The sequence below is a fragment of the Bos grunniens genome, chromosome 1 (genome assembly GCF_055505025.1).
Source record: "Bos grunniens cultivar Pamir isolate PY7600 chromosome 1, Bosgru_T2T1.0, whole genome shotgun sequence".
Lineage (NCBI taxonomy): Eukaryota > Metazoa > Chordata > Mammalia > Artiodactyla > Bovidae > Bos > Bos grunniens.
In genome coordinates this window covers 71,928,239-71,941,105 of record NC_141165.1, presented here as the reverse complement: position 1 = coordinate 71,941,105, position 12,867 = coordinate 71,928,239, and the positions used below count along the sequence as shown (strand labels likewise).

General features: G+C 36.7%; 1 protein-coding gene across 1 annotated transcript in view; it reads left to right on the top strand.

The window, feature by feature from the left end:
- The window catches only part of LOC147379600 (uncharacterized), a 98,498-nt gene that overhangs the window by 46,347 nt on the left and 39,284 nt on the right, over positions 1 to 12,867 (top strand). Inside the window, exon 5 of the mRNA XM_086415389.1 lies at positions 10,751 to 10,938. Coding sequence (XP_086271515.1) covers positions 10,751 to 10,938 — 188 coding nt within the window. The remainder of the gene's footprint in view (positions 1 to 10,750; positions 10,939 to 12,867) is intronic.

Genomic DNA, 12,867 nt, shown 5'->3' with positions numbered 1-12,867 from the left:
TACAAGCAACTCCTACAGCTCAACTCCAGAAAAATAAATGACCCAATCAGAAAATGGGCCAAAGAACTAAATAGACATTTCTCCAAAGAAGACATACAGAGGGCTAACAAACACATGAAAAGATGCTCAACATCACTCATTATCAGAGAAATGCAAATCAAAACCACTATGAGGTACCATTTCACACCAGTCAGAATGGCTGCGATCCAAAAGTCTACAAATAATAAATGCTGGAGAGGGTGTGGAGAAAAGGGAACCCTCTTACACTGTTGGTGGGAATGCAAACTAGTACAGCCACTATGGAGAAGAGTGTGGAGATTCCTTAAAAAACTGGAAATAGAACTGCCTTATGATCCAGCAATCCCACTGCTGGGCATACACACTGAGGAAACCAGAAGGGAAAGAGACACGTGTACCCCAATGTTCATCGCAGCACTGTTTATAATAGCCAGGACATGGAAGCAACCTAGATGCCCATCAGCAGATGAATGGATAAGAAAGCGGTGGTACATATACATAATGGAGTATTACTCAGCCATTAAAAAGAATACATTTGAATCAGTTCTAATGAGGTGGATGAAACTGGAGCCTATTATACAGAGTGAAGTAAGCCAGAAGGAAAAACACCAATACAGTATACTAACGCATATATATGGAATTTAGAAAGATGGTAACAATAACCCTGTGAACGAGACAGCAAAAGAGACAGTGATGTATAGAACAGTCTTATGGACTCCGTGGGAGAGGGAGAGGGTGGGGAGATTTGGGAGAATGGCATTGAAATATGTAAAATATCATGTATGAAACGAGATGCCAGTCCAGGTTCGATGCACGATACTGGACGCTTGGGGCTAGTGCACTGGGACGACCCAGAGGGATGGTATGGGGAGGGAGGAGGGAGGAGGGTTCAGGATGGGGAACACATGTATACCTGTGGTGGATTCATTTTGATATTTGGCAGAACTAATACAATTATGTAAAGTTTAAAAATTAAATAAAAAATTAAAAAAAAATGGTGCATGCAAGTGTGAGCAGTGGAAGGTGATGAATTTGTAAACAGTAACTAGATAATAAAACGCCAGGCATTGTTCTAAGAAAAAAGTATGGGAAAAGGGTTAGAAATTTGGGAGAATTTAGAAGTAAGCTCTTTCAGTCAACAAGCATTTAGTAAGTTCCTACTCTGTGTAAGTCACACGAGGCACCATCAAACATGTTTTTCCCAGGTTGCAGTGGACTGGGGACTACTGCTAACTAGCTGTGTGTTCCCCATGAGCATGGGTTCACAAATACATATGTGCACTAGAGTCACCTGGAAAGCTTGTTAAAATGCTCTTTCCTGGGCGCGTTTCTCAGAGGTTTATATGGAGCAGGTGGGAGTGGGGCGCATGGTTTTGCATTTCTAACCATCTCACAGGTGAAGCCAAAACTGCTGTTGTGAGGTCTACACTTTGAGAATCACTGCTCCAGGGCAGTGAACTCACTCTCTGAGGTTCCTTTCAGTGCAAAACCTGAAATTGATGTTTACCCTGAACATATTAATAAATACAAAACTTTAGGTTAGCTGGCCAGAGACCTGGGTCAGTTAACACAGTCACCTGTGCTTTGTAGGCAGTGGGAGCACCTGAAGGCGTCTACTGATACAAACAGCAAGCTCAGCTTTAATGAGACAGTTGGTTAAAAGATACACAGTTAGAAGGAGCTACAAAGAATGTCAGCTTTGGTCACTTATGGATGATTGTTTCATATTTTTATGTACATTATACATTTTAAATAATGGATAGAAAAGTTTTCTAAGTAGAAAACAAACTTTTGTTTTTAAGCCAAGGTGCAGGGTCCCTGCTATGACCTTCACATATACTTTTTCTATAAAAACATCCTTCAACTAAATGATACATGAATCACATTATTATCAACTATATTTTGATATAAAATAAAAAGTTTAAAAATCCACAAAAGAGGTAAAATTATTATATAAATGGAATAATAGGTAAAGTAGTTAAAAAAAGTAACACATGAACCAAAGTTACCTTTTTTCAAGCATATCTATTCACACCAAAGAAGGGCTATCGTTTTGATTGTGTTTTAGCAATAATGTCTTTGGAAGGCAGCTCTAACTGAAATAGAGACACATTTTAATTAAGTATTCTACAGCAAATCTTTCATCTAGGGGCAACTTATGTATACTTCTAAAGTACACTTCAGTCAGTATGTATTACATATGCATGTGAATAGATACGTGTGCATGTGTGTGTTTGTGCATGTGTGTATGTTTAAGTCAGAAGGAGGTACTGTGAAGTGATCAAGTTTACCTTCAGAGTTCTCACTGGCTTCTATCCGTCTGTCTCCTCAAGAACTCAGAGTTGAAACCTGGCCATGCAAGTCCTTTGACTCCCAGTCCCTAGCCCAGTACACACACACACACACCTGCTCTGAATCATTGTTTCAGCAAAGCTTCTATTCCGATCAGACGAGTATCTTTTCTTTTATTGAAGTATAGTTGATTTACAATGTTGTGTTAGTTTCTGCTGTACAGCAGAGTGACTCAGTTATAGATATATATTCTTTTTCATGTTTTTCCATCATGGTTTATTACAGAATATTGAATATGTTCCCTGTGCTGTATGGTAAGACCTTGTTTATTTCTGTCACCCCCAGCGAACACTAAACTGAAGGCCTTTGAGGACAGGTCATTTCTATCTATTGTTCATCCACTGAAGGCACCCGCACAGGGCTTGGTTAATGTTTTTGAATGAATGTTACTAGGTTCTGTCACCCTCAAACAGACACTTGCTGTCACTCTTCCCAGCAAGTATTTTCCCCTCTCCTTTATAAGGTCTTTTGAGGCTGCTTCAGTCTTCTCCGGAGCAGGCCTTTCCCTGAACCACTAATGCATTGAAATCTCCACCCTGTAGGTTAACATATGTACTCTAATATTTTTGCACGCAAAGATTTCGACCTTCCACAGGATTACAAGTTCTGGCAAGATTTTGCTTGCCAGATTTTTTTTTGTTTCACAGGATTACAAATTCTGGCAAGACCGTTTTCCCACAGTTTTAGAGCAAGAATGTAATTCTGAGATTAATTCTTCTCCCCTTTTTGTTTCCTGGAGCAAATTTTTCATAAGTGTTAACGACTGTTAATCACCTGATGCATTCTTTTCTCCACTATGATACATAAGCATCAATATATGTTCTATATCACCTTTTCCCCACCCTTCCTTGCTAACTTAACCCTCTTCAGTGGCTCTCCTCCTCCTCAGGATGAAGTGGGCCCTTCGCGCTCAGCTTGTGTTCACTTTCTGTCTTTGTGTCTTACACTTCCTTCCAGCTCTGGGGTCCCCGTGCCTACGCCTGCCACCTGATAAGTTTCACCTCACTTTGTTGCAGCTTGCCTTCAGGTCTCCTGAGTGCTTGACACACATCCTAACCCTGTGCTAACACATCGTTTTCTACTTAAATTATCTTATTTCTGCTCTCGTTCCCATCTAGATTTTAAATGCCTTTAGGATAGAGCCCAGTTATTATTCATTTGTCACTTTTTAAGGAGGGAAGCATAAAGAACATGTGTTGGGCACATAGATTCTTAGTAGATATTTCTTCAGTGTTGAATATGTAAATAATTCTTTGTCCCAAAGGAATGACTCTTTAATGTGGATGTGTCAAGCACTTCAGCAAGTCCCTAGAGGACCTATTTTAGAGGTGGGAGGACTGTTTTTCTCAGATCATACTAGAAGGTGGTTATCTATGCCTTGCTCCAATCTTAGATATCTTTCAACCAAATTGCAGACTAGAGGAAGAGAGAAAACAGCTGTTGCTCTTTTCTCTCCCAGTCCTTGGCTTCTCACAAATGGACGTGAACATTCCTTCAGTTCAGTTCAGGTCAGTCACTCAGTCGTGTCTGACTCTTTGCGACCCCATGAATATTCCTTAGGGTGTGGTATTTTGGAATCTAGAGCTTTGGAACTGTTGGCTCATTATTCTCAGGAAATAATGGTAAAAGGAAAAGTGGCTCTGATTGCTGGTGTTCAAACGTACATGTCTACAGTCAGCCCACATCCCAGAATCTTACCCCTCTTCACCTCTGCCTGACTGCGTCCCTAAGGCAAAAACTGTGTTTCATTATACCAGCCCACTCAGACTGTATATTACACAGAGTTGTCCAGTCAAAGAATTTTGTGCCACGAAGGAGACCTGGGTTGTGATTCTAGCTTTAGGAAGAAGGGGCTAATTTATACTTTGGGTCTCACTTGGTACATCTTCCAGTTGAGAAAGTAGAACTGCATTGTCTTGCTACATTATCTTCAGTTTTCCCTCTGATACTCATTTTAACCTGATGTCATTAAAAAAGGAATGAGATAATAAGAGAAAAGAAAAGTGGTAGGGGTGTTTGACAAGATCATGGTTTGGTTGAGGGTTCACATTTGGTGGCAATTTTGTCTCCAGAACTACATCCCTGGATGTGACAAGTGTAGATTCCATCTTATTGATCGGGCAGGCTCATCCCAATGGATTAGGGATCCTCTAGATCAGTACACTGCCTGGAAAAAGCACAGCTAATCTTAGAGAATGCTTTTTGAAAAGTGGAGATACTAGATTTAAAGTAACTTGCTTTCATCCTTTCTGTCAAAAACCCCAATTCATATTATTGCTTGCTTGCTCAAAAGCTGTTATTCTAGTGTGCTTTAAAAAGAGTTCCTGAGCATCTAGGTAATTAGAAAAAGATCAGTTTTATCTCTCCAATGATATATCAGTTTTTGATTATTGGAAAAGCCAGCTGAATTTTCATACTCTAACTTACACAGCATTTACTTACACATGGAAATGTGTTTTCTAGGCAAAACCATCGAACTTTTTAAAAATCTTCATTTAAATAATTACATTTGCTAGAATAATAATCTTCACTGCTCTGAAACACTATTGGTTTTTTAATCTTAGAATTGCTTAGTTTATTTTAAAAAGTGCAGTATGTGTTCCTTGCTGGAAAAAAGTCAGAAAATATAATCAAGTAAAAAGAAAGTAGAAAAGATCCATCCATATAGAGACCACTTTAACATGTTTCTCTCTCCCTGTCAGACTTTTACATTTATGTATATAAATGTGACTGCACTATACGTACTACTCTTCAGTTTCCTTTTTTTCATATTAGTATTTTGCCAGTATCCTCCTATGTCTGTGTACACGTGGATCTTCAAAAAGCTCCAGATTCAGAGTGAGACAGTGGTATGTTTTTGGGCTGCTTAACCTAAGTCTCAGCCCTGTCATCTTTAAAATGACAATTCTAACTACAGCTGCTTCAAAACATTGTTGAAAGGATTGAAGGAGATATTGCATTTAACTCAGAGTTTGGCCCTAATTATAGCTACCTCAAAGCATTGTTGAAAGGATTGAATGAGATGCTGCATTTAATTCAGAGTTTGGTCAGTGGAACTTGACAAAGTTAATATTAATACTATTCATCTTAATGACTTTATAGTATTCCATTATATGGAAGCACCATGATCTATTGAACCATTTACTTACTAATGGACATTTAGTGTCCCCCCTTTTATGTGCAGTTATAAACACAAAATGCCATGCTGAACATCCTTTTACACACATAATGGACAATATATACAATTATTTCCTTGGCATAAACTCTTGTAAATGGGAAGGGATTGCTGGGATACAGGGTATCTGCATTTTAAATGTGCATATTAATGGATTTCTCCCTAAGAGATGCTGTACCGTCTGAACTCCTCTGACAGTTTTTCTTTCAGTTTTTCTTAGTGCTGTTTGTTATACAGAAGTTTGTTGCTGTTGTTTTCTTTTATACCTTCTGGCTTTTATTTAACCATAATAAGGTTAAATAAATAGTTTTGTATAATTCCTTTTAGTAACTAACTTTATAGCTTAAAGTCACAGCTAAGGTAATACATAAGAAGTATATTTTTGTATATGATTTGAGGTAGATAAGGATTAATGAAAATCTATGTCATTTTTTTTTCCACGGTGAATGGTGCACTATACATGTATATATACCTCAAGCATAAAATACTTTATGTAGTAATATTCTGAAGCTTGTTTTTTCTCACTCAGTGATATGTTTTAGGAATCTCTTTTGTGCCAGTATAGAGGGATTGATCTCACCTTTCCTACTTATGTATTATATTCATAGTATTTGGCCAATCCCCTGTGGTCGTTTGTAGTTTCCGATTTTTCACTGCTCAGCTAGTGCTGTGACCTTGTACTTGTGCACATGTGCCAGTGTTTGTCATGGGAAAGTGGAATTGCTGGGTCTTGGGCTATGCATGTCTTTCATCTTAACAGATACTGCAAAAATTGGCTTCTAAATTGGCTTACCAATTTTACATTCATACCAGTAGTGTCTGAGAGCAGCCCTCTCTATTTAAAATGTCGTTTTTACCGCTACCAAATTCCCAGATTCTGTTTATTATATTGCTTTGTCTGTTTCACTAACATCTTGCTTTTTTGGCAGAATTTGGGAGATCCATGAACCAGAGCCAGGCCTAAAAGCCATAGATAGTTTCTACTTTTTCAAATCATATATGACAACTTTTCCCTATAATCAGCACCAAGAATGCTTGAGTGGGCTTAGGTGTAAGATTGTCTTCCCTTCTTTCCTACAAAGGTGTTAGAGTTTTAAAGTAACTATTTGGGGGAACATTCCCCTGGAGAAGGGAATGGCAACCCACTCCAGTATTCTTGCCTGGAGAATTCCATGGACAGAGGCTATAGTCCATGGGGTCAGGAAAGAGTCAGACACGACTGAGCGAGTAGCACTTTCAGTTTCACTCTAAAACTATTTAAAGGCATAGCTGTTAATACTGTATAACTTTGACTAATGCAAGGAGACAGGAATTAGGGAGAGTGTAAAATATTTCTCTGTGTGCCCTTTTAAAATTCTGCCTCTCTGTGAGATGGGAAAATAGAGTAACAAAGTTTTCCAGTTCTTACATGCTTCTGTGATAGCTGTCACCTCCCCCTTCGTCTTCTCTAGGGGTCAAACCCTAGGAATATTGATAGGAAGAAAAGGTCTCTCACCATTGCTGCTACTGTTTTGCCTGTTTTCTCCCCTTTGGGTTTGGAGAGTGATTTAGACTATATGACATTATAATTTAATAATGAACATCATCATAACTGGGGGCCCAGGAGATACAAATTATCTACTCAGGAGATACAAACAGAACACACACTGTTTAATTACTGAAGCTTTACAGAATGCTTTGCCACCTGGTAGAACAAATCGTTTCTCCTGTTTCTTTCTTAACATTTTTTAGACTGTCATCACACATTTATTCTTCCAAATAGAGTTTAGAATTAGTCTCTAAGGTTAAAAATGGCATTAGGGCTTTTATTTTGTTTATATTACATCTGTACACTTAGTTGGAAAGAATTAATCTGTTTATCATTGAGTCTTCTCAGTCAGAAAAATGGTATATCTTTCCATTTTTCAAAATCTTCTTTTGTATTCTTTAGTAGAGTTTGAGTTGTTTTTATAGATATATTTTTTCCTGATTTTACTTTGTCCCCATTTAAAAAAGGTTTGATTGCAATATTAACTATAATAGACATTCCCAGAGTCAAATGGTTTTACACACACACACGCACACGCAAACACAGTTGTTATACTAAGTAGGGCTAGCAGAAGTCATTAGAACTTTATCTCATAGTCATTAGAGAAAAGCTGTTTCTAAATTCTTTGATCATTGGAGTAGAGTTCAAAATTCTGTGTCCCATGGGAAAATAGATACTGTTTAATATCTTGGCTATCTTTAATATTCATTTATGTGAAAATATTGGTCACTTGGAAGTAACAGATCTTCTATTAATGATGTTTCTTTTATCAGAGGAGTTTTGGAATAGGGTTATTAGTGTGTAATTAGCCACATTAAAGTATTCCCATTAGACCAATTGATTAATCTCAATATTTCATTGTATTACATATATATTATAGCAAAGCTACAGATGCTATTTGTGGGTTATGGCATTTTGTATGTGATTTCATTTTCTTTTTTATAAAATTAACTATTTTATAAAATATTTCAAAAAGATTTCAAAATACCACCTGAACATAAAATCCCCTTTATCCCACATTTCATCCTTCTTCCCAAGGCATTTCTGGATGGAATGAGGCCCTACTACCAACAGATCTCAAGATGGTTCCCTGTTTTGTTGACGTTGCTATTGCTTCTCATCATGATGAGTAAAATTATAAAGTCTGTATTCTTTCTGGAGGCCCACTGTGGAACTGAGGTCACCCTAGATGTGATAAATTCTTATTCAAGAGTATGTGCAGACTAGGTTATATTTCTGTCCAAAGTCCAGGACCTGGATATTCAGAGTTGACTGGAATAACCTCATAGTATTTTTCTTACCAGGGACTGAACTGGGTTCTCTTTCAACTAGAGTTGTTTGGAGCCTCATAGATAGTATCTAGCTAGGAGAGGCTGCCCTTGGAAAACTATGGACTCCTTGATCCTGGTGGCTTCAGATACTTTATTTAAATGGGATTAGAATTCACAATAGTGTATAATTCACTGTTAGTGTTAGTTGTTCAGTTGTGTCCAACCCTTTGTGACTCCATGAACTATACTCCACCAGTATCCTCTGTCCATGAAGAATTCTCCAGGCAAGAATACTGGAGTGGGTACCCATTCCCTGCTCCAGGGGATCTTTCCAACCCAGGAAACGATTCCATGTCTCCTTCATTGCAGACACCAGGGAAGCCCTGCAAATTGAAATCACTGCAAACTGAGGCCAAACTAAAGCAAGTTGAAAACCCAAAAGAATAGTCAACAGAAAGGTCATTGTTTGGAACTTCTAGCAACTCTCAAAGGTTCCAGTTGGCTCCCATTTGCTGATTCATGGACCCTCCTGGGAAGTCTTCAAGAATTAACATGGTTTTAAAGAAGTGAAAAAGTAAGATTAAAATGTTAGTAAGAGAAGCAAAACAAAGTGAGGAGAATTAGGAATCAAATTTGATTTTTTTTTTTGTCTATCATCATGAATTTAAAATTGGGAGTTACTATTTAGTTAATTTCAAGAATATTTCAAGTATTAGGGATTTGAAGAAGATACAGTTTCTTTTGCTTTGCTATTGGGTTCAATTTAAGTTCTGTTAAATCTCTAAAAATCAATATTAAGTATATGTATTATGTGACAGTTCCATCTAAAGTATCTCGTATAGAATATAGGGCAGATACAATGGAGCGGCCAAGCACATGTAATTTACCCCACAAATCTAAAGCACTTCTACATTGATTTTTTTTTTTTTTTTTGCAGTTTTCTAGCCCCCAGTCACTGAACAGAGAAAAGATGGCTTACTTTCATAGCATGGTGATACTTAACAGCTACAAAATGTTCATCTGTCATGCCCTCTAATTCAGGACTGTCTTTTTGTTACCTTTCTTGATAGGCTTTTTTAGGTCATTTAAAAAATTCTTGTCTTCTCTAAAATGTTATGACAAGAAAATCAAATGGTTTTTAAAATGTTCTGATTTGTTGATTAATTTTGCCTCTAAAATTATATTATACTAGTGTTGTTTTTAATGCTTTAACTATTTCCAAATGTAATTATCTTGAAATAACTATGAATAGAAAATTGTGTATAACTGAAAAGACAGGCTTTCATAATGTATTAAAGTACCTAATTTAGTAACTAAGAATAAAAAGGACACACAGAAACCATTTTTGAGACTGTAATTATAAGTTAAGTCACTATTAAAATGACATGTATATATATTTCCAGTTTAAAATAATTAAAGCTTTTTTCCCCCAAATGCTTTCACTCACAAGAGGAGACAGTTGTGAACTTATGAGTTCATATATACACAAAAATATTGCATGGCTTCATGTACCATACATAACAAAAAAAGGATCTATCTCTATTGTTCAGAGCAGTGTAAACAAGTGATATTTGATTCCCTCCACCTCACCACCTTCACTAAATGCACATTTGCTTACATTTTAACCAGTGTAGCCAACTGTGAAATATGGTCAGATTAATATTTGAAAACCTGAATAATAGTAGAGTGACAATACTTAAACATAACCAAGCCTTAGGGATGTTGTATGTCTCTAGCTGTAGCTGCCCTCTCCCATTTTATTTACTCATAAGTATCATTAATACCAAAGATATATAACCTTTGGTGCCAATGCGTCACTTTCTCTCTTCAAGTCTTTAGTAGTTGCATGCTTATCTATTTCAGTCAAATGTATTTCTTATCAAAAAAAGAGTGAGAGAGCTGACAATACAGTGTTATCGAATTTTTTCAGCTGAGACCCACATGTCATTCAGCATTCAGACATGCTTGCGCTTGATTGATGGATGGGTTTGTGACAAATAAAACTAGGATCAACAGCTTTGCACCTTTTCCCCCATCAGAGACCAGAGTAAAGCATAACTCTGTAACAATAGTGGGATTAGGGATGCATTAGCTCTCCATCGACCAAAACCATCCATTCCCATCAATACTTCGCACGTAATAACCTGAAGCTATGATAAGGAAACAAAAGAAGGAGAAAAGGGACAGGAGAAAACAAATCAATAATAGAAGGGAATGTCTGGAAGATGCACTGTCCAAATGAAGATTTTTTTTTCCCACACTGCTGGACTAATGTCCCTGAATGTGGAGACAATACCTCACCCAGAATTTTGGTGGGGGAGCAGATTGGTACTTGGTTTAAACACAGGTTTGATATCTGAGGATTGATATTTAGACTAGGTTTTTTTTTTTTTTTTTTTCCTTCAGGGCAAAAGAAGCATTACAGAATTTACTGTTAACCTGTGTCCCTAAAACTGCTCTTAAAGAAAAGGGGTGTTTTCACCTGAATGATTCAGACTGTGTGGCCGCTTCAGGGATAATTGGAACTCTCCTGTGTGGATATGGTTTTAATGTCCAGATGCTTAGCCTCGTCACAAATATTCCCTTAAATATGGGTTAGTATGAAGAATCTTAATTAACCAATTTACTGAGATTTACATAAAGCATATATTTTCCCTTACCAGACACAGACTGATGCTCCCTTTATGAAAACTAATACCTGTCCTAGAAGAGTCTTACTTTTTTAGATAGATTTTTTTTTGTAAAATCTTTCCACATAAAAATGTATCTTCATTCTCAATTCATAGAATATTTTGATGATAATTTCATCATTTCCCCCACAAACAATGGACCGTTAAGCTTATTTATTCAGGTTTTTTGTTCCTTTTCTTTTGAGAGCTTTTGATTTTTGTATTACCTATCATATTTATCCTAATTTACAATTTATTCTAATTGGCCATTGAGTGGGCCAGTATGGTTTTCTCCTGGTGAGGATGAACATTAGTGATATTTGTTCAGAAGAAGAGGTGTGAAGGGAGGAAAAGCCCAAGTTCTAATTGTGGAGCCACTGATCTTGGGAAAGGCACTTCATCATTTTACTTATAAGAAGAGAATGATATTGTCTAATTCATCATTATCATCAATGTCACCATCATTATTAATATTATCATTATTCTGCATTGACATGCTGTAGGGCTTCATTTTCTTAAAGTTTGCAAAGTGTTGAGAAGAAAAAAGCCATTTAGTTCCATTCTCTTTTTCTAGTTCTGTGGGTAGATGGATGTCCAGTCTCTTTATTTTAAAGAAAGTAGAAGGAAAAGAGAGAAACCGTTCCGTATCCAAACAACTGTGTACAAAATCCTTAGGATAGTTGACAGTTTTTTCTAAACTATAGGCTGGGGAATCCAAGAGATTAAAAAAATTTCTAGAATAAAAAAATTTTAAGGATTTTCTACTATCTTATTCATAGAATAAATTCTACTTGCATTCCTTGAGCTCAAATCTTATTTCAGGCAGTAAAAGTCAATTATATGTGGTTATGAGATCATCTGTATGTGTAAAGGCAGATTTTGGCTTATGTTAATGAAGGTCATGGGTATAGTAGTCAGGAAATGTAGTGGTGTTTATAATTATAAAGAGACTAACTGCATTTTAATTATGATTTTAGAAGTTTTCTTTGGACCTGAAATAGTTAAAATTGTTAAAGCCACATATATCTGACATTTCAGGTCATATAGCAATTATATAAATATATATATCATCATAGCTGACACTTTCTCTGAAAATTTCTGTCTGAACTGAAAACCTTTTAGGTAACAAGCTTGATTAAAGGCATATGGTCCACTTTTTTTGGACCCCAAATTTGACCCATTTTATAATTGGTACGATCCAGTGGGTATTTTCTTTAAGATCCTAATACAAGACCAATCTTGGGGGCACTCCAAGTAAGTGATTTTGTGGGGCACTTCTGCTGAAGATGAATGAGCCCCAACATCCAATTCTGATACCTGTGACCAGGTTTGTTTCATCTTCAATGAGACCACTCATTGCTTCCACATACGTTCCCGTAACATTTAAAGCTGATGCTGGCCTCTGACTCTAGCCACCTTTATAACCATATGGAGGAAGAGTTCCAGGGTTTTTCAGAGGCCCAGGATTTTAATATAAAAGATCATTAATAAGCCCAGTCTGTGTTTTAATGTAAATGGGAGCATGACCTATGCTACTATTACAAAATATATAGTATGTGGCTGACCGATAGCTTTTCTTTCCTACATAGTCAAACTTCAAGCTTTCTGTAAAAGCTTTTTAAAACACTTCCATCTATGACCTTATACAGAACTCTGTAATTTGGTTCCATTTAAGGGTCTGTAAGTGAAGAAACAGGGTTCACATATATATGTATGTGTAGGAACTCAGACAGGACAAAGCAGTACCCCTGCATGCCAGGAATACATGTAACCTTTGGTTGATGTTTTAATATATGTTACTTTACTGTATTATCTATTTGCTTTGTGTATATCTTCCAGTTCATTTCAGTCCCT